Genomic DNA, 23,663 nt, shown 5'->3' with positions numbered 1-23,663 from the left:
GCTATGTCCAACTAGACTGCTTCACTTGAGATCTGGGTATAAATCCCAAATGACCAGGGTCCATACATCAATGTTAAGCAGAATAAAGATTAAAACTGACTTGTACAAACAACATTTAGAAGGTTCACACTAGTAAAAATGTTTGTATTAATCAAACGTTCATTCGCTTGAGCATAAAGCACTGCCCTCAGTAAGAAAGTTACTAAAATTTATTTATATAGCACCTTCAAGAAATGGTCACAAAGTGCTTAAAAACATATAAAGATGAATAAATAATTAAAGCACAACAGGAAAAAACCCTAACCCTAACTAATAAAAAGCAAGCCTGTACAGATGGGGCTTGAGGTACTTTTTTCAAATATCAAAGTTTCAACAGTGTCCACAGATCTCACATGCAATGGGAGTGCATTCCACAGTTTGGGAGTCACAACTTCAAAAGCACAGTCTTCTTTTTATTTTCAGCCTAATGGCCATTTCTGATCACAAACCTTCTCTTTGAGGCTGCATGAACTGTCACTAATTTCTCTCCACCAAAATAGACACAGATATAGGAATTTTGATTAATAAAGTGTAAGCAAAACATGATACTTTTTGGAACCCTTAGCAGGTGAAATGTAATAAGTGCACTATAGACACATGAACTGTCACTCAAAGCAGCAACATCCCTAATGTGTTAGAAGAACTGGGTTTAATGAACATAATAATGAACATGATTAAATTATATCACTGGTTTTAATCTCACATGTATTTTGATCCAAGATGTTTCCATTTCTTTAGCTTGCTTCAGCAGAGTACTGAGCAACAGTACATTCAAAGATGATGACAATAACCATTACTTTCTCACAAAAAATTAAATAAATAAAAATGACAGCACCCATGCTGAGCATTTCTAGAGTTTTTTTTTTTGAACAATCCATTCTCGGACTAAAAAAAAAAAAAATGCCAGTGCAGTAGCATCTGCATTTATTTTTGTATTGTTTACATTATGCAGTCTAATCAATGGATATTTCTGCTAATTTATTATAAACAGCACACATTATACAGTAGATTTTTCTGAAAGGGATACGTTGCCATTTTTAAAAACCCAGGGATACCATATTACCACCTAACCCTAGTTTCCATAAAATTAGACAATTTCATTAGACTATTTATCTTAGCATATTGATGGAAATTTGACCTTGACCTCTGACAGATATAATAAAGCTCAAATCATTTCACCCCATCCACAGGCACAATAATCCTAATTGGATTAGGTATCCTGAAGATATCCTGCCAACATATATGGAAACAGAGTTATGTAGAGACGAATGTGATCCCAAGTGTGTCTGCCTGCAGTAGCATAATAATTTTAGAATTTTAGATGTAGGCATGGGCTGACAACCAGTTTTATGTATACCACAGTTTGAAAACAGCAAGATTCCATAATTGTGAAGATTTCCTCTTTGACAGTATGATTTCTATAAACAAGCTGGATGTCATTCCATGTGTTTACATCATATGGTTACGTCAGCAAACTTTGCAAAGCTAAACCTCCCCATCCTTGCCAAAAGTATGGGAGTATTTTGTTTTTATCTACAGTAGTGTTCAGAATACAACCCCTGGCAAAAATTATGGAATCACTGGCCTCGGAGGAAGTTCATTCAGTTGTTTAATTTTGTAGAAAAAAAAGCAGATCACAGACATGACACAAAACTAAAGTCATTTCAAATGGCAACTTTCTGGCTTTAAGAAACACTATAAGAAATCAAGAAAAAAAATTGTGGCAGTCAGTAACAGTTACTTTTTTAGACCAAGCAGAGGGAAAAAAAAATATGGACTCACTCAATTCTGAGGAATAAATTATGGAATCACCCTGTAAATTTTCATCCCCAAAACTAACACCTGCATCAAATCAGATCTGCTTGTTAGTCTGCATCTGAAAAGGAGTGATCACACCTTGGAGAGCTGTTGCACCAAGTGAACCACATGAATGGTTCACTTGGTGCATGGCCATGAGTCATGCACCACATGAATCATGGCTCCAACACGAGAGATGTCAATTGAAACAAAGGAGAGGATTATCAAACTCTTAAAAGAGGGTAAATCATCACGCAATGTTGCAAAAGATGTTGGTTGTTCACAGTCAGCTGTGTCTAAACTCTGGACCAAATACAAACAACATGGGAAGGTTGTTAAAGGCAAACATACTGGTAGACCAAGGAAGACATCAAAGCATCAAGACAGAAAACGTAAAGCAATATGTCTCAAAGATCGAAAATGCACAACAAAACAAATGAGGAACGAATGGGAGGAAACTGGAGTCAACGTCTGTGACCGAACTGTAAGAAACCGCCTAAAGGAAATGGGATTTACATACAGAAAAGCTAAATGAAAGCCATCATTAACACCTAAACAGAAAAAAACAAGGTTACAATGGGTTAAGGAAAAGCAATCGTGGACTGTGGATGACTGGATGAAAGTCATATTCAGTGATGAATCTCGAATCTGCATTGGGCAAGGTGATGATGCTGGAACTTTTGTTTGGTGCCGTTCCAATGAGATTTATAAAGATGACTGCCTGAAGAGAACATGTAAATTTCCACAGTCACTGATGATATGGGGCTGCATGTCAGGTAAAGGCACTGGGGAGATGGCTGTCATTACATCATCAATAAATGCACAAGTTTACGTTGATATTTTGGACACTTTTCTTATCCCATCAATTGAAAGGATGTTTGGGGATGATGAAATCATTTTTCAAGATGATAATGCATCTTGCCATAGAGCAAAAACTGTGAAAACATTCCTTGCAAAAAGACACATAGGGTCAGTGTCATGGCCTGCAAATAGTCAGGACTTTAATCCAACTGAAAATCTTTGGTGGAAGTTGAAGAAAATGGTCCATGACAAGGCTCCAACCTGCAAAGCTGATCTGGCAACAGCAATCAGAGAAAGTTGGAGCCAGACTGATGAAGAGTACTGTTTGTCACTCATTAAGTCCATGCCTCAGAGACTGCAAGCTGTTATAAAAGCCAGAGGTGGTGCAACAAAATACTAGTGATGTGTTGGAGCGTTCTTTTGTTTTTCATGATTCCATAATTTTTTCCTTAGAATTGAGTGATTCCATATTTTTTTCCCTCTGCTTGGTCTAAAAAAGTAACCGTTACTGACTGCCACAATTTTTTTTTTTCCTGATTTCTTATAGTGTTTCTTAAAGCCAGAAAGTTGCCATTTGAAATGACTTTGGTTTTGTGTCATGTCTGTGATCTGCTTTTTTCTACAAAATTAAACAACTGAATGAACATCCTCCGAGGCCAGTGATTCCATAATTTTTGCCAGGGGTTGTAATAGTAGTGCTATGTGACTAAAAAGATTAATCCAGGTTTTGAGTATATTTCTTATTGTTACATGGGAAACAAGTTACCAGTAGATTAAGTAGATTCTCACAAATCCAACAAGACCAAGCATTCATGATATGCACACTCTTAAGGCTATGAAATTGGGCTATTAGTAAAAAAAAAAAAAAAAAAAAAAAAAAAAGTAGAAAAGGGGGTGTTCACAATAATAGTAGCATCTGCTGTTGACGCTACAAACTCAAAACCATTATGTTCAAACTGCTTTTTTAGCAATCCTGTAAATCACTAAACTAGTATTTAGTTGTATAACCACAGTTTTCCGTGATTTCTTCACATCTGCGAGGCATTAATTTTGTTGGTTTGGAACCAAGAATTTGCTCATTTACTTGTGTGCTTGGGGTCACTGTCTTGTTGAAACACCCATTTCAAGGGCATGTCCTCTTCAGCATAAGGCAACATGACCTCTTCAAGTATTTTGACATATCCAAACTGATCCATGATACCTGGTATGCGATATATAATAGGCCCAACACCATAGTAGGAGAAACATGCCCATATCATGATGCTTGCACCACCATGCTTCACTGTCTTCACTGTGAACTGTGGCTTGAATTCAGAGTTTGGGGGTCGTCTCACAAACTGTCTGCGGCCCTTGGACCCAGAAAGAACAATTTTACTCTCATCAGTCCACAAAATATTCCTCCATTTCTCTTTAGGCCAGTTGAAGTGTTCTTTGGCAAATTGTAACCTCTTCTGCGCGTATTTTATTTAACAGAGGCACTTTGCGGGAGATTCTTGCAAATAAATTAGCTTCACACAGGCGTCTTCTAACTGTCACAGCACTTACAGGTAACTCCAGACTGTCTTTGATCATCCTAAAGCTGATCAATGGGTGAGCCTTTGCCATTCTGGTTATTCTTCTATCCATTTTGATGGTTGTTTTCCATTTTCTTCCATGTGTCTCTAGTTTTTTGTCCATTTTAAAGCACTGGAGATCATTGTAGATGAACAGCCTACAATGTTTTGCACCTGCGTATAAGTTTTCCCCTCTTCAATCAACTTTTTAATCACTACTGTATATACATAAATGGCTGTCTGTCTGTTTGCCTGTCTGGGATAAACTCCCAAATTATAATATGTATCCCTAAAAACTATATACATTCTGAATCATGACATGGAGAACAAACTGGTACCATTTTTTTTTAAAGTTGAACTGAAAATTACCCCCAAAATAGCCATTTATGTAAGACCATACAGTGTTGTACCATGTGCGATAAACTCCCAAACTATAATATGTAGCCCCAAAAACTATATATTCTGAATCCTCATGACATGGGGAACAAACTGGTACCATTTTTTAAAAAGCTGAACTGAAAATTACCCCCAAAATAGCCGGCTGTGGGTATGACCAGGCAGATTCAAATTTCCAGCCCTGTATACGAGTATGTGTTGGCCATCTCTGTTTATTTAATCTCTTTGTACAGCACACTCAGCACAGCACAGTCACAGCACACTCAGCAAAACAACAACATGCTTAGGCTGAGGCTGTGGGTATGAACAGGCAGATTCAAATTTACAGCCCTGTATATGTGTTGGCCATCTCTATTAATCCCTTCCTTCAGCTACTTTATGTTGTCAACTGTTAAGCACCTGAAACCCAATTTGCCTTCCTGTCTGAATACATTAATTTTATGTTTGTAAAATTGCAATGTAAAAACAGTGAAATACACCACTATCTCAATTTTGATTCATTGATATTTACATTTACTGTTACCTACATTTTGTGTGTAATTTTGTTATAAATTTGATTGCAAAACAAAGTCTGCATGAAGGACTTCAAATGTGTTTGTTTTTTAACCAAGTATTTCCACTTAGTTTGGGGAGTCCACCTCTTATAGTTCTGCTGGACAAACTTTAACCCATTAACTATTATATTTATAACACATCAGCATTACAAAAACAAATGTTGTGCAATTGTTTTGATTAAAATGATTGGCATTTGGCTTATGTCTAGAACAGGTTAACCCGGGCAGTGCCGGGTACCCCAGCTAGTGTATATATATAGATATATATCTATATATGTATATATATATATATATATACACTCAACAAAAATATAAACGCAACACTTTTGGTTTTGCTCCCATTTTGTATGAGATGAACTCAAAGATCTAAAACTTTTTCCACATACACAGTATCACCATTTCCCTCAAATATTGTTCACAAACCAGTCTAAATCTGTGATAGTGAGCACTTCTCCTTTGCTGAGATAATCCATCCCACCTCACAGGTGTGCCATATCAAGATGCTGATTAGACACCATGATTAGTGCACAGGTGTGCCTTAGACTGCCCACAATAAAAGGCCACTCTGAAAGGTGCAGTTTTGTTTTATTGGGGGGGGATACCAATCAGTATCTGGTGTGACCACCATTTGCCTCATGCAGTGCAACACATCTCCTTCACATCATCCGTGAAGAAAACACCTCTCCAACGTGCCAAATGCCAGCGAATGTGAGCATTTGCCCACTCAAGTCGGTTACGATGACAAACTGGAGTCAGGTCGAGACCCCGATGAGGACGACGAGCATGCAGATGAGCTTCCCTGAGATGGTTTCTGACAGTTTGTGCAGAAATTCTTTGGTTTTGCAAACCGATTGTTTCAGCAGCTGTCCGAGTGGCTGGTCTCAGACGATCTTGGAGGTGAACATGCTGGATGTGGAGGTCCTGGGCTGGTGTGGTTACACGTGGTCTGCGGTTGTGAGGCTGGTTGGATGTACTGCCAAATTCTCTGAAACGACTTTGGAGACGGCTTATGGTAGAGACATGAACATTCAATACACGAGCAACAGCTCTGGTTGACATTCCTGCTGTCAGCATGCCAATTGCACGCTCCCTCAAATCTTGCGACATCTGTGGCATTGTGCTGTGTGATAAAACTGCACCTTTCAGAGTGGCCTTTTATTGTGGGCAGTCTAAGGCACACCTGTGCACTAATCATGGTGTCTAATCAGCATCTTGATATGGCACACCTGTGAGGTGGGATGGATTATCTCAGCAAAGGAGAAGTGCTCACTATCACAGATTTAGACTGGTTTGTGAACAATATTTGAGAGAAATGGTGATATTGTGTATGTGGAAAAAGATTTAGATCTTTGAGTTCATCTCATACAAAATGGGAGCAAAACCAAAAGTGTTGCGTTTATATTTTTGTTGAGTGTATATATATATATATATATAGACATAGATGGATAGATGGATAGATGGATGGATAGATGGATAGATGGATGGATAGATGGATAGATGGATGGATAGATGGATAGATGGATGGATGGATGGATGGATGGATGGATGGATGGAAGTATGTGTGTAAAAAGACAGCTTAGTAGAGGAAAGCTACCTAACAAACAAAGCACGCTTTTGAAGAGCAACCAAAAATGGAGGGAAAACATTGTACCACCCACAGCGCACTGCTGAATTTAAGGTACCATTACTTTGAAATGAACTACAAGCACTGTGGTCAGAATTCAAATCAAAATGCCACAAAGTCAGCAAGCTGTTTAATAAAATATAGTATGCTTCTGAGTCACAAAATACTCCTTTAACCTGTCAATGGAAAGTTATTTATCAGAGGTGCTGTGAATTAACATTTATTTAAATTGTGACACAATTAAACAAAATGAAATGAAATGACTGTCTGCATTTCATTCCAACAATCTTGTGAGCCTGTGTCATCAATGTATGAAGTAAAAAAAAAAAAACAACCAAACAAACTAACAAAAAAACTAAAACAAAACTGGCTTACATGACAGCAACAAATTGTGGATGTGGGGTAGTGATGTTTAGGGGGATGCACACAACACTGAAATAATGTGTCCATGGAGGCGTTCAATACAACCAATACTGTGTACCAGTCAGTGGTGGGCACAGTTCCGATAATCCGATAACAGATAATTATCGAAGATAATGTTTTCATTATCGGATTATCTTTTTAGATAACTTTAAAAACCATTATCGGACTAATTATCTTCCAATACATTTTTGTCCGATAACTTTTAGACCGATAACATAGTAAACAAAGATGAACAGTGACACTTTTAAATTTAAATTTTACCTGTTAAAAGTTTCCTAACAGATGCATAGTTCTGCCATCTGCAAACAGAAGAGAGCCGCTTTCAGAAGAAACCACTCTATCCTCTGCAGGCAAAAGACAACTGGTCTCACAAAAAAAAATCATTTCCTTTAACACCATACCGATATGCTGGCAATATCACCCAAGTCATCCAGAAGCATATATTTTTAACTTATGGTTCAAATTTTAACCAAACTAATTTTGGACAAGTTATTTAAAATTACTGTCATGTCTGACATTTTATAAAGTGAAAATATCAGACATATGTTTTAAAGTAATGTGCTAATTTTAAGGTTTTAGTGAGCACATGCTGTGCCCAGCAGTGCATTATGGGTAGGATAGTCTAATCTCAGTATGTTCATGACAGGACAAATGCATTTCAGACACTCTGTTCAGGCTACACGGACAGCAGCATTAAACTCTAGTGCCTAAAACTCTCGTGAATATATTCTCTGGGTTTATAGATGTTATTGTATTTGCGTTTGTTAAATTCCACGCATCTTAAATGTAGCAGACACGGATTATCTGGGATTTTGTTTTGGCAAGTTTTTCAAGCCTCTACTGCCATCTACTGGCCGGTAGTGTTCATGGCAGTATTCGCCCTAAGTACTAAGCATCTGGGAACCAGTAGATGGCAGTGTTCTATTTATTTTGACCCCGGTTATATCAGATGGTTGTCAAATCAACTTTTTGACTTTGCAAATGGCTTTTTTTTTTTTTTTTTTAACAAATTAAGTGTGCCAATTCAACATGCAGATCCACCTTGGATTTGTGTGGCGACCCCGAGTGCAAACAAGGGAGCAGCTGAAGGGACTTACAAAGTTTAAAAACAAAACAACAAAAAAAATAACATTACAAGACAGCTCTGTGGTGTTTGCACATGCACAGTGTGAGCGTTTGGATGCTTGTAGCCCCTCAACAGCAGGATAACCTCACGACAGCCGACCAGAATAATATCAAACAGGTTTGATTTTCATTCGATCATACGATCGGCGACCAGGAGGTGGTCGTGAGATGTTAAACACAGCTTGTTACATGGATGCGTGATTAACCTGAAACTGGGTCCAAAAAATTCTCGCACGAATGAAAAATCATCTGATAAAGGGCCAAAACTTGCATAGTGTAAAGCCAACATTTATGTGTCAAGACAATATTGACTGAGTGCACGTTTTACATCATCATCAAATGTGTGCACGGCACTAATAAAACGTGCGCACATTCTCTCCACATGAAAAATATTTTGCGTTGACACTTTATGGGCTCCATAAAAATGCCTGTTTTTACAAATAAAAAATGGAATATTTTCCAAAAGCACATTTATCTGTAAACACCAACACACAACCCACGTCACATTAACGTGTTGGTTTACATAATGAATGACTGAACCAATCAGTGTTTAGCAGAGGCACTTTTACCCAGAATCCTTTGCGATCTGTCTGTGTTTGTTACAAAACCTCAGAATTAGTGCATTATTCAACATTAAAAGATATATGTTATATCTTAACTTTGTACAAATGACAGAATTGACATTAATGGACTTATTCTATCGGTATTAATGTTATTTATAAATCAAAACCATAAGTCAGCATGACTTTATTTTCCAAGACCTCCGCCTGACCGGAGCATTGTGATTGATAGAGAGCTAGCTTTATGGCTGCTTTCAGGATGCCTCTGTGCTGGAAGCTGTGTAGTAAACAAGAGCTTCCAGCAGGGGCAGGATGTTCAAAGACAAAAGTGTGGCCTCATTGTTTGGGTCTGTTGTCACTTTTAATATTACTAGAACCTATTATGGCGTTAAAACTCAAATTCCGTTTATTAGTAGTTGCAAATGTACCAGAGACAATATTGGAATTTATTGGTTATCTCTAACTTCCGATATATTTTTGGGTGTTTAACGTTTTATCTTTATCAAAGATAACTTTTCAGTTATCTGATTATCTGTTATCGAAGTTAATTTTTTGGTTATCTGTGCCCACCACTGGTACCAGTGAATTTTGGGATTGCTTGTTTGGATGTTGCTGCCATCAAAAGCTTACACCAGCCTATGTTTATTTAGACACTTTCAATTTAAAGTTCAGTGTGGTAACATACCACAATAAATAGCCCTAAGTGTAATCATGTTCCACACTAAATTAATCATCTGGTTTGGTCCATAAGCCTGATCAAATGCACATAGGGTCAGAAGTATCCAGAATGGATAATGCCCACATGAACAATTATTCAACATTTGCCAGAAAATGGTTTGTACCATGACAGTGACCCTCCTGACTCCATCCTCATTATCGGCCTCCTCATGTTCTCGAACACCCTGTGTCAGGTTTGTGTAGTTTGCCAGCTTATTGAGAAGCGATGATACCATTGGGGCACTGTCCATTTCCTCCTGCAAGGACAGATTAAAAACAAATATGGATAAAACTGAAGAATGTATGAATAAAAATTCCATCATCTGGAATTGTGCATTACAAGTACACTTATGTGGTGGCAAAAGTGGCACAAAGCTATTATAATGCAAATGCAATGTAAAAAAAAAAATATTATTTATTATTAATGAACTGAAGCCAGTGGCAGAAAGTGTTCATTTCTTTTCAGCTACATGTATATGGGTTAGAAACTAGTTGCCAGTGAAATGAAGCATATGACACTCCCATATTGTGGATACAAACATTAAAAATAATAAATAAGGTAATTTTAGGCATCTTTTACACTTTTATAGTTTGAATTTGGACAAACACCATTTTTATTTTACAGTCTCACCTCAAACAAAGCCATGTTCTTGCCATCGTAATGTCCATCCTCATCTGAGGAAATAAATGAACTGGAATCTCTATGGATGCTTTCGCCTAAAGAGAAGAAGAAGAAATTCCATCACTGTACGACATGCAGTAACAAGCTACAATTCTTACAAGTAGTAGTAGTAGTAGTAGTAGTAGTAGTAGGTTTGGTGATATGGTTCCTGGAGTCATTTTAGTATTGTATTCATAGTTATTAGTGATGACATGGAAGCGCTTGAAGTTTTACAACTTGTGGTGTGACGATGCAAGGAACTCCACTGCTATGTAATTTTTCTATTTAGACAGGACTGATCCAACTCTGGTTTCCTCCCACATCCAAAGACATGTAGGTTAGGTGAACTGGTGAGCATATGTTTGCGTGCGCGTGAGAGTGAATGAGTTTGTCTCTCTCTATGAGGCGCTGCGATAGAGTGGCATCCTGTGCAGGGTGTACCCCGCTATTTGCCCTATGACTGCTGGGATAGGCTCCAGCCACTTGATTAGAGTAAGCCTTATCTCCATTGTATCACTGTGCTCAGATTCATTATTGGTAGTAGCCACCTTACCCATCATTGTGAACTTTATGCCAAGGCTGCAATGTCTTCTTTGGAAGCAAGGCAGCTCACACATTGGATGACTTTGGTATATAAGGCTCGTTAGGCTGGTTCTTACCCATCTGTCCACTTTTCTGCAGAGAACTGTAAGCTTTTATGCCTTACGTTTGAATGACATTTTGTGTTTTTCTGTTCCCCGTATTCAAACAGAAAGATTTTAGTTTTGCCTCCCTAGCTTCTTGGAATGCCATTCAAATGGAACTGAAACTGCCTGGGCTGATTTCGCTGACAGCTTTCCAATCAATATTAGAAAATCCACAACGGAAATCCTTTGATCAATGTGTATGTCTTAGACCTTGTCTTAGACAGTGAGTTTTGTTGTGTTAGAGCTTACATCGTTATTGTAAAATAATTATTGTGTCCATTGGTTAGCTGTTTGTGATTGTATTTTATGGCGGATGTGTTGTTTTATTGCTTTGCCTTGTTTGGTGTGTGCTGCTGCCTTCTTGGCTAGATCACCCCTGTGAAAGAGGTCTTGATCTCTGGGTTTTTTCTTATCTGGTTAAATAAAGGTTAAATGAAAAATGTAAAGCAAGTATCGAAAATGAATGAAAAATTATCCAACTGACTTTATGTTTATATGTTAGCCATAATTTTAACATAATTCTGTCACTACAGCTGCAATGCTAAAAGGGAGTTAAAAGACAAGATCATTTTTTACAACCTTAGTAATTAACAAACATTGTTAGCAATCAATCCTGGGACTACTCACCTTTGACAATTGCATCATATGAGACAAATTTCATTTTCATCAAAAGGCGAACAAAAGAAAACGCAAGGCTGAAGGCTGTAGTGTTCTAATGCAAGTCCAAATTTTGACTGTCCCTTAAACTCATGTAGTGTAGCTCTTATTGTATATGTGTGTATTTTATGATTATTTGCAGCTACATGCTGTTAGGGATATTATTTAATGTCTATAATTTATTTACCATGTCACAGTTAAGGACATGTCTCACGTTTTTTAATGTCCCAGTTAGTAAGACAACATAAAAGTACTCATGACTGTAAGTGTGTGATGTATTTTATTCATCTCACTCTGAGCGTTAGCAGGTGCATTTCTGGAAAACATTTCACTCAGCAATCCTCAGCATTTTTCAGTGTGTTACGTCCTTCTTAGCAAAACAGAAACATCCCAATGACTGACAGACAGAGGGAAACAAACCTGTTCCATCCGAAAACAAAGCTTCTGAGCTGCTGTTCGAAAGTGATGGCTTGGATTTACAGAGAGGAGATGATCCACTCCACCCAGAAACTCCTAACTTTTTCAGAGTGTCGGATTGTGGAGCCTAAAGTGATGCGCTGTTTGTTACTGAAGCTGTGGACATGGACGTGGGACATCTGACTCTGTTTTTAACAGACTGCCTGGACATGAAGATGGATTTGTTACATTGAAAAAAGTCAGAATACATTACCTTGCGCGCGCTTCTTTGATTGCATGAAGTTTACATTTGGAAATTAATCCATAACATGACTGTGAGTCTGGCATGTTCAGGATTTTACTCCTTTTGTGTTCTGTGGCTAAATTTTAATTTTAATTTTTATTGAGTGCAAATTTGGAGCTGCGTCTGTGTGCTGAAAAGCTCGCTCTGTGTGTGTGTATATACGCGAGCGCGCTGTGCAGCTGACAATGTATTATTTTATTTTTTTTTATTTTATTGATAACAACAGTCATAATTAATCGTGCACAAAGCTGATCCTAGAACAGAGATTATTACTGACAGGCTGCATTTATAACTCATGTCAGTGCAGGTGCACATCAACCTTCTTGGAGCTGCAGCTTTTACCGTGACTACATCAAAATGAACAGTTATCACTTAAAAACAAGTCATCACAACACGACATCACACTTATGTCAGCATTGGAATTAATCTGTACCTGTGTTCTTAACGTTATCAGCTGCATTCCACTGAAGCGCACGCTGGGCGCTTCCAACTGCGACGTCACTTGTCGGAAATGCTCGAGTACTCACGAGCACTTTGTTTTCAGACGTCTCCATAGCTGTTTGCTGTCAATGTTGTATATTTTGAAACCGGTCACGGAAGTGCACAAAGTAATCCCGGTGGATGGTCACTAACACCCTAAATCTTAATTGCTATGATTTTGGTGCGACATGTCCTCTAACCACAATGATCAGAGCAGACTTTGAGAGATGACAACATTGATTATGAGAAAAAAAAAATTCTTCGGCTGATTAGTTGCACTGATGTGACAAAGATTTAAACACCTTGGACAGCTGACTTTTTAATGCTTGTGCATTATCTTCCTGAAGTCGTGCAGGTTTTTTCATGGCTCAAAATGAGGCTGAGGTGGTAGCCCATCATAGGACCCCAGGGGAAGTGGGTTGGTCTTCTTTATGGCATACGTACATACACATTTGTAGATTACTTAAAGTAAACAACTAAGAAATTATCACAAAGAATTCTATTCAAACATTTAAGGTGGCCTGTTCAATAAATAAATGAAAAGCCTCCAGTGGTTCTTTTCAGTGACAGTTCTTTTCATCCCAGCCTTGTGTAGGTCTAAATTTTTTTTCCTTGGTGTCCTTAGACAGCTCTTTGTTCTTGGCAATGGTGGATAGGTTAGAGTGTGACTGACCGAGTGTGTGAACAGACGTCTTTCATACAGGTAACAAGTTCAAACAGGTGTAATTAATACAGGTAAAGAGTACAGAATAGGAGGGCTTCTAATGGAAAAACTAAGAAAAACTAGGTCAGAGAGCCAGCATTATTTCTGTTTGGTAGGTGATCAAATTCTTATTTCATGCAATAAAATACAAATTAATTATTTAAAAATAATACAATGTCATTTTATGAATCTTTTTTTTTTTTCAGATTCTGTCTCTCACAGTCAGAGAGTAGCTACGATAAAAATTACAGACCTCACCATTCTTTGTAGGGGGGAAACTTGCAAGATCAACACAGTGGATCAAATACTTATAAGCTTCACTGTACACACACACACACACACACACACACACACACACATATAAATAGATATGTGTGTGTGTGTGTGTGTGTTTAAGAAAACAACGACTCAAATATTTGTTGGAGGAGCCAAAAGAAATGACCAAATTATAATATTACAGCATCATGCCAGAAAATATTTGACCAGTAGATGACAGAAGAAAACATTTGCCTGACAAGTATCAAACGTTTCACTGAATGACTTTGCTTCAAAACTTAAATGAAGCCCAGTTTCAAACTGTTCTGTCATATTTTCTTTGACTAACTTTAATTTTAATAATACCAACAAAAACTCAGACAATGGGCATGGGTTGTCTTGAAACGGGAGTCTTGTTTTGGAAGCAGCCATTTATTCCACAGTGCTGCCAAAACTTTTAATAAAAAATCTGAAAAACACAAACTGTTTTAAACCTCTTAACACACTGTGTATATGCAGGTAATACCATGAGAGTGACTCAAATGCTTTCAATGATCCTGCTGTGAATCCCAGAGAATCCTAGTTTGTCCATTATATCTTCATCTGATTGAGAATAAGAAGTCTCTGGCATGGTTAAATGACAGCAGGACCATTGGCAGCAGTAACGGACATGACAGTCTCATGGAACTGCCCATAGCGTTTTATAATCCTCATCCCTCCCTCAAAACTAATAACAACAAGAAACAGTAACGAAAGTTAGAGAACATGGTGGGAGTAAAGAAATGCTTTAATATAGTTTTCCTATTCAATTTCATGTGAATTGCAGGGCTGTGAAATGAAAATTGTGAAATCCGAGGAAAATTCAAGGGGGTCTTGGGGGGGGGGGGGTGCAGCCCTCCAGGAGTGGGGTCTAGGGCCTTGTGGGGCCCCAGAAACCAAATTAAATTTTCATCTACTGATACATTTTCAACATCTCCTGGAAGAACAAATCTCAAAATTAGTGCATATTTAAATGATCCTAGATTCAACCTTTCATTTGAACCATCAATGATCATGTTGAAATAACAGAATATGACGTGGAAGTAGGACCTAGTATGATTTTCCTTTTAATTGTAAACCAAATGATGCATTAACTCAGAACAATTAAACTACATGAAATTCATGAAGACTGAAAAGACTGTTAAACCATGTCAAAAACCACAGCTAAAGATTGTAGAATATTTTAAAAATCATGGTAAAATATCAATAACATACCTTATAGTAAAAAGCCACACATTCTTGTGTAAATTCCTGTAAATCCACTCAAAGCCAGTCTTTTTTTCCACATGAAAAAAGTCTACATTAATAAAAACTAATTTACATTATTGTGTAAATTCATGTAGCCTAAATTCATTCAAAGCCACAATGTCTTTTTTCCAATGAAAGAAAGTCTAGATTAAAGAACGAAAAAAAGGCAAATAATCTTTTCTGAAATCCAGTTTGAACAGCACAATGTTTATTTTCCAGAGAGAGAAAAAAAATTCTTACCCGTTCGCTTTTCCCGTTTATCTTTCAGGTATGTTGATGAAGCCAGCAACAATTCCACAGATTCTTGTCCTTATCACACTTTTTCAAACCATCTTTCTCGCCATCTTCGTTCTGTCTGACGTCGCTCCGTGACACAGTCATGCTGCAAAATTCTTCTTTTAAAAGCTTGAAAGTTCTAAAAGTTTGCGATGTTCACATGCTACGTTTAGCTAACCTTCGCACAGGAAAAACTCAGTAACGATGACGATTAAAGAGTACAACACTAAAGCCCCGTTTACACATAGATGGTAAGAGCTCCCGGAAGTGTCCCGGAAGAGTTTTTGGCCATCTTAAGGATCACACGCCGTTGTTAACACCGGCACTAGGGGGCGTGGCTTAGTTCCAGCTTTACCGGGAATCGTTGAAAAAATTATTCAACATGTCGAATAATTCCGGGAGCGCTCCCGGAGAATTCGCGTGACGACGGAGACAACGCGAACAACAGCGTTTCATACTTTTTAATCGCCCTTTCATCCTGCCCCTTCCTGTAGTGCTGCAGTTTACGCAGCCGTAATTGGCGGCCGGCGTTGTATCCCTAATCAACGGCGTGTAAAACGCGGATAGAGCCCACATCGGCGTCCTCAAGGGTGTTTTAACCGGCGACAGAGGCAGACAAAATGGCGGCGCTAGCGGACAGTACGCCATTCTAAACGCCACCTCCCGGTTAACGGTGTTCCAAACGGCCGATAGGCGGTGGCCAATATAAAAACACTAGCGCGCTGCATGCAGGCCTCTCACTCGCGGCCAGCTCCAGATATTTTTGCAGAGAAGCTCCAGTATGCCTCCTAAAAGAAAATTGGCAGCGGCAAGGACTTACCAAGAGGTCTGGTTCAGAAGCAGAGGAGAGGCGGAGGGGAAAAAGGAAGGAGAAGAAAAGGCTGAGTATGATCTCCCTCCCCCTGTAGTGACAGCGGCTTCAGCCTATTATACTCTGGGGGCAGTGCCTATATGCAAAAGTTTCTGGAGTAACGCAGGATTTGCCTGGATAAATCCAGCCGTACACAGGGCATTATCGGCGGCAGCAGAACACCGCCGTTCTCATGCGCGTCTTAACCTGCGATTGTAAAGGACAGAACTAGGTATTAACCCCCGTTGCCTGACGTGTGCCGGATGCTATGGCATCAAAACGCCGCTTTATTCGGCGGATTTAGCGGCGTTTTATCTGCGTATTTGCGGCTAGTACGGCGGTCAAAACGCCGGCGAAATGCTCCACCCCTTTCCACTGCGAAAACAGCCAGAACTACCACGAACTTCGGTCTACGTACTACCCGCCGACAAAGCATGCTTAACACTCCCCGCTCCCCATGATGAAATCTGCGGAATCCTGCCGATCCGCGGAGTTTTCGCAGCCCTGGAATTGGACATTTTTTGGTCACAGTTCTCCATAAACAACTATTAAAACTTAAGGAAAGCTCTAAAGAAATAATTCAGCTCAACTATGAGGAATACTGTGTGGCACAGATAAATGTCATTGCTAATATGGTAGCTGAGCAAATGACAAATGAGGCAGCCTACGTTTGAATTTCTACCTGAATGATGCAAAGTCAGTAGGAGGCAGGATGTGGTGTGACAGCAGAATTAGCACAGTAGTTACACACCATTTAGCTGCTATGAATAGCTGGAGAGGCCATGTGGTGTAGTGCATGGTGATGAAATGTACAAAAGAGTCATCTGTCTTCCTCTCTCAGCTCCTGTGATTCATTTTTCCATGACTTTTATTTGTTCTGTCATGAGTAACAAAATGCAGAAATAAAACGTGCATAATGTTCAGCTTTTTAATGTGGCTTAAAAAAGCATATTATTGCTGAAGTCACATCCAATGTCACTTTTTCAATTATCAGTATTATTTGTTGTTAAATATTTTTAAAATATCATCCCTTATAGTGGGGGAAATGAGTATTTGATCCACTGTCAATTTTGCAGGTTTTCCCAACTACAAAGAATGAAGAGGTCTGTATTTTTTTAATCGTAGGTACATTTCAACTGTGAGAGACAGAATCTAAAAAAAAAAATCCCAAAAATCACATTGTATGATTTTTAAATAATTAACTTTGCATTTTATTGCATGAAATAAGTATTTGATCACCTACCAAACAGCAAGAATTCTGGTTCTCACAGACCTGTTAATTTTTCTTTAAGAAGCCCTCCGATTCTGCACTCTTTATCTGTATTAATGGCACCTGTTTCTCCCTCGGTCTGGGATTCCATGCAAGATCTCACTTCGTGGGGTAAGGATGATTCTGAGAAAGCTCAGAACAACACCAGAGGACCTGGTCAATGACCTGAAGAGAGCTGGGACCACAGTCACAAAGATGACATTAGTAACACATGTTGCTGTCATGCTGTCACTCCACCAGGTGATTTCACAGAATAACATCACTTTGAGCAAATGGAATCCGTTAATCAGTGAAATCACCTGGTGGAGTGGGTGGTTGAAAAGAAAACCTGCACCCTCGTGGCCCTTTATGGAATCAGTTTGAGACCTCTGGCTTTGAGGGTCCCAAATGAGCACAGCAGCATCCATCATCCATAAGTACACATTCACCAGGACTCTTTCTACAGTTAGCTGCCTGTCTAAAGTGACCAATCAGGGAAGAAGGACCTTCATCAGGGAGTTGACCAAGAATCGAATGGTCACTCTGTCAGAGCTCCAGCATTCCTCTGTGGAGAGAGGAGAACCTTCCAGAAGGACAACCATCTCTGCAGCAATCCACCAATCAAGCCTGAATGGGAGAGTGGCCAGACAAAACCTACTCCTTAGTAAAAGGCACATAGCAGCCCACCTGGCGTTTGCCAAAAGGCACCTGAAGGACTCTCAGATCATGAAAAACAAAATTCTCTGGCCTGATTAGACAAAGACTGAACTCTTTGGCGTGAATGCCAGGTATTATGTTGAGAAGAAACCAGGCACCATCCCAACTGTGAAGCATGATGGAGGCAGCATCATGCTGTGAGGATGTTTTCTGGTGGCAGGAACAGGGAGACTAGACAGGATTGAGGGAAAGATGAATGCAGTAATGTACAGAGACATCCTGGATGAAAACCTGCTCCGGAGCACTCTAACAATATTGGCCCTGAAACCGAACCATATTATGGACCTGACTGTATGTAATAATTGGAAAATTAATGTAAATAGCAAAATTTCAATGAATCTGATTCATGTTGGACAGCATAATGAAACTACTTTGATGCTCATCAAGATTCAAATCAAGATTTATGGACAATGATCAGACTGTTGCCAGCTTTGTAAAATGTTAATACTGAAAAACATGAAAACCCTCTACATGTAATTAATGCATTTCAATGTAGTGCATGTGTGTCAGTTATGGCAGCAACAAGGTTTTGACTGTAACCTACTTTTAAGCTTTCAAAGGCAGGGTGAAAGGACAAAAAAAAGAATAAATAACAGATTTATGAAGTATAAAGGACAAAAATATATGCCATAAAGAATTTGTGGGAGTCAGAGAATAAACAATTCTTTTGTATTAGGAAGCTACTTGTCTAACACATGCAGTTCTTTTACAGGAGGGCAAAATATCTGCAGCAGCAAAACTGCCAGCTCTCCTGCAATAATCACAGTAGCCAGCGGATGTCCTCATGTCTCCATGAATAAAAGCACTGAGCTCTTGAGAAGAAACAACATATCAAAGACATATCTTAAATTTTCTGTTAAATGACTCAAGATATATTCGGCATCAGAACAAAATATGATATATGACATTACAAAACAGAAACATTTTCTTTTCTCAATGAGATTCTGAGGATTCTTAGTAAGTAAGTAAGTAAAGTTTATTTATATAGCACCTTTCAAGTGCTTCACATAAATAAATTGAATTTCTAAACATTTTCGAACTGCTGCACATTTGACATATTAGCATGTGTGACTATCAGACAAAAGACAAAATGTCAAATGGGTGGAAATAGTGGTAGTGACAAAAACACTTCCTCAATGGTTTCATATTTAGTCAAAACGCCAGGAGAGATAAGCTCTCTCTTCACACTGACTTATTGATTTATTGTACAGTGCACACAATACAGGTGGAAAACTGGTTTGATGAGGCACTCAAATGACAAAATGACTCATTGGATGAACTCAATTCAATTAAGTGCAAGATTTCCATCCAATAAATATACAGTGAGGAAAATAAGTATTTGAACACCCTGCGGTTTTGCAAGTTCTCCCACTTAGAAATCATGGAGGGGTCTGAAATTTTCATTTTAGGTGCATGTCCAGTGTGAGAGACATAATCTAAAAAAAAGAATTCCGGAAATCACAATGTATGATTTTTTAAATAATTTATTTGTATGTTACTGCTACAAATAAGTATTTGAACACCTGTGAAAATCAATGTTAATATTTGGTACAGTAGCCTTTGTTTGCAATTACAGAGGTCAAATGTTTCCTGTAGTTTTTCACCAGGTTTGAACACACTGCAGCAGGGATTTTGGTCCACTCCTCCATGCAGATCTTCTCCAAATCTTTCAGGTTTGGAGTTTCAGCTCCCTCCAAAGATTTTCTATTGAGTTCAGGTATGGAGACTGGCCAGGCCACTCCAGGATCTTGAAATGCGTCTTACGGAGCCCCTCCTTAGTTGCCCTGGCTGTGTGTTTGGGGTCATTGTCATGCTGGAAGACCCAGCCACTACCCATCTTCAATGCTCTTACTGAGGGAAGGAGGTTGTTTGCCAAAATCTCGCAATACATGACCCCATCCATCCTCCCTTCAATACGGTGCAGTCGTCCTGTCCCCTTTGCAGAAGAGCACCCCCAGAGTTTGATGTTTCCACCCCCATGCTTCACGGTTGGGATGGTTTTCTTGGGGTTGTTCTCATCCTCTAAACATGGTAAGTGGAGTTGATTCCAAAAAGCTGTATTTTGGTCTCATCTGACCACATGACCTTCTCCCATGCCTCCTCTGGATCAACCTGATGGTCACTGGTGAACTTTAAACGGGCCTGGACATGTGCTGACTTGAGCAGGGGGACCTTGCTGCCCTGCAGGATTTTAAACCATGACAGCATCATGTGTTACTAAAGTAATCTTTGTGACTGTGGTCCCAGCTCTCTTCAGGTCATTCACCAGGTCCTCTTGTGTAGTTCTGAGCTTTCTCACAATCATCCTTACCCCACACAAAGTGAGATCTTGCATGGAATCCCAGACCCAGGGAGATTGACAGCCATCTTGTGTTTCTTCCACTTTCTAATAAATAATCATAACAGTTGTCTTCTACCAAGATGCTTGCCTGTTGTCCTGTAGTCCATACCAGCCTTGTGCAGGTCTACAGTTTTGTCCCTGGTGTCCTTAGACAGCTCTTTGGTCTTGGCTATGGTGGACAGGTTGGAGTGTGATTGATTGTGTGAACAGGTGTCTTTTCAAGTTCAAACAGGTGCAATTAATACAGGTAAAGAGTGCAGAATAAGAGGGCTTCTTAAAGGAAAAATTAACAGGTCTGTGTGAGCCAGAATTCTTGCTGGTTGGTAGGTGTTCAAATACTTATTTGCAGCAGTAACTTACAAATAAATAATTAAAAAATCATACATTGTGATTTCCGGATTTTTTTTTTTTTAGATTATGTCTCTCACAGTGGACGTGCACCTAAGATGAAAATTTCAGACCCCTCCATGATTTCTAAGTGGGAGAACTTGCAAAACTGCAGGGTGTTCAAATACTTATTTTCCTCACTGTATGTAGCCCCCAAAAAAGTACATCCATGCAAAATAATGTAATTCAATTTAGTTGGGACAACATATATTTATTAAATGGAAATCCAATCCAATGAGTCAGTTTTTTTGAGTGTACACAAAACATCACAAGAGATACACCAGAAGTAAACTGCAGTTAGAATCCCTACAGAAGTATTAATACTCCAGGCAGTGTAGCCCCCCTGGACAATGGTCGCTGCTCATGATGATTAATATTTTTTCATTACTGTCCAGCAAAAGCTTTCCCAAGGACAAGGACAAGTGCACCTTGATGAGGAATAGCAGAGTTTGCATCTGACACATTCACAAACACAATCCAGAAATTTAAAAATACTGACTGTGGAAGTGTGTCACAATGATCCCTCAATAGGAAGAGAAAGCCCTCTTTGTCCTTGTGTGCCTGTTTGCCAAGTAACAACAAGGTGGTGCTGGCAGGTGTCCATTCAGCCAATACAGTCATACCCAAATTCACTCTTTCGTCTCAGGAAAGTGCCAATTAGAGAAGCACTTCCTGTTCGGGGCCCAGAGTGGCCAGTTCCTTTAATCACCACTTCATATCTCCACCTGAATTTCAATGTTCCATTCGGGCACTTGAACCAGCAACTTTCTGCACAGAAGGTCAGTGCTTTAACTATCCCCATTCAGCCATTAAACACAGGAAAAATACAAATGTAACATTTCATTCAATCTAATAAGGTAATTTTAAATTCTTACTTTCACTCTATTTTGCCTCGCTCTATCTCCTGTTTTACATACAGTGGTATGTAAAAGTTTGGGAACCCCTGATGATTTCCATGATTTTCCTTTATAAATCATTGGTTGTTTGGATCAGCAATTTCAGTTAAATATATCAAACAGCAGACAAACACAGTGATATTTGAGAAGTGAAATGAAGTTTAAGGATTTACAGAAAGTGTGCAATAATTCTTTGAACAAAATTAGGCAGGTGCATAAATTTGGGCACCCCAACAGAAAAAAATACATCAATATTTAGTAGATCCTCCTTTTGCAGAAACAACAGCCTCTAAATGCTTCCAATAGCTTCCAATGAGAGTCTGGATTGTGGTTGAAGGTATTTTGGACCAGTCTTCTTTACAAAACATCTCAGGTTTGTTGGTTTCCGAGCATGGACAGCCCACTTAAAATCACACCACAGATTTTCAATAATATTCAAGTCTGGGGGCTGAGATGGCCATTCCAGAACATTGTACTTGTTCCTCTGCATGAATACCTTAGTAGATTTTGAGCAGTGTTTAGGGTCGTTGTCTTGTTGAAAGATCCCGCCCCGGCGTAACTTCAACTCTGTCACTGATTCATGAACATTGTTCTCAAGAATCTGCTGATAATGACTGGAATCCATCTGTCCCTCAACTTTAACAAGATTCCCAGTACTTGCACTGGCCACACAGCATGATGGAACCACCTCTAAATTTTAATGTAGGTAGCAAGTGTTTTTCTTGCCATGCATACCGCCCCTTGTTATGTCCAAATAACTCAATTTTAGTTTCATCAGTCCACAGCATCTTATTCCAAAATGAAGCTGGCTTGTCCAAATGTACTTTAGCATACCTGTGGCGTGGATGCAGAAAAGGCTTCCTCTGCATTACTCTCTCATACAGCATATGCTTGTGCAAAGTGCACTGTATAGTTGAACGATGTACAGAGACACTATGCAGCAAGATCATGTTGTAGGTCTTTGGAGCAGGTCTATGGGTTGACTATGACTTTCACCGTCCTTCGCTTCAGCTTATCTGAGATTTTTCTTGGCCTGCTGCTTCAGGCCTTAACTAGTACTGTGCCTGTGGTCTTCCATTTCCTCACTATGTTCCTCACAGTGGAAACTGACAGCTGAAATCTCTGAGATAGCTTTTGTATCCTTCCCCTAAACCATGATGTTGAAAAATCTTTGTTTTCAGGTCATTTGAGAGTTGTTTAAAGGCTCCCATGTTGCTACTCATTAGAAGAGATGCAAAGAGGAGAAACATTTGCAAATGGCCACCTTAAATACCCTTTCTCATGATTGGATTCACCTGTGTAAGGAGGTCATGGGTCAATGAACTTACCAAAACAATTTTGTGTTCCAAAAATTAGTGCCAAATCAAATCAAAACAAGGGTGCCCAAATTTATGCACCTGCCTAATTTTGTTTAAATAATTATTGCACACTTTCTGAAAATACTAGAAAAAATACCAATGATTTATAAAGTAAAATCATGGAAATCATCAGGGGTGCCCAAACCTTTACATACAACTGTATTTAAATTTTATTCCCTTCCAAAAACAGGCATTGTTGATCAATCAATCAATCAATCAATTTTTTTTATATAGCGCCAAATCACAACAAACAGTTGCCCCAAGGCGCTTTATATTGTAAGGGCAAGGCCATACAATAATTATGTAAAACCCCAACGGTCAAAACGACCCCCTGTGAGCAAGCACTTGGCTACAGTGGGAAGGAAAAACTCCCTTTTAACAGGAAGAAACCTCCAGCAGAACCAGGCTCAGGGAGGGGCAGTCTTCTGCTGGGACTGGTTGGGGCTGAGGGAGAGAACCAGGAAAAAGACATGCTGTGGAGGGGAGCAGAGATCGATCACTAATGATTAAATGCAGAGTGGTGCATACAGAGCAAAAAGAGAAAGAAACAGTGCATCATGGGAACCCCCCA

At 39.1% G+C, this 23,663-nt stretch overlaps 1 protein-coding gene across 4 annotated transcripts in view; it reads right to left on the bottom strand.

The window, feature by feature from the left end:
- The window catches only part of LOC117521801 (solute carrier family 12 member 7-like), a 108,833-nt gene that overhangs the window by 59,736 nt on the left and 25,434 nt on the right, over nucleotides 1–23,663 (bottom strand). For 3 of the 4 annotated variants that reach the window (XM_034183150.1, XM_034183149.1, XM_034183151.1), the window contains 2 exons: nucleotides 10,221–10,306; nucleotides 9,715–9,846 (listed from right to left, as the gene is read on the bottom strand). In XM_034183150.1, the coding sequence (XP_034039041.1) occupies nucleotides 9,715–9,846; nucleotides 10,221–10,306 (218 nt within the window). Of the gene's footprint in view, nucleotides 1–9,714; nucleotides 9,847–10,220; nucleotides 10,307–23,663 lie in introns of those variants that run through there. The other variant, XM_034183152.1, reaches the window with a different exon arrangement.

The sequence above is a fragment of the Thalassophryne amazonica genome, chromosome 12, assembly GCF_902500255.1.
Source record: "Thalassophryne amazonica chromosome 12, fThaAma1.1, whole genome shotgun sequence".
Taxonomy (NCBI): domain Eukaryota; kingdom Metazoa; phylum Chordata; class Actinopteri; order Batrachoidiformes; family Batrachoididae; genus Thalassophryne; species Thalassophryne amazonica.
This window is presented reverse-complemented; position numbering and strand designations above follow the sequence as displayed.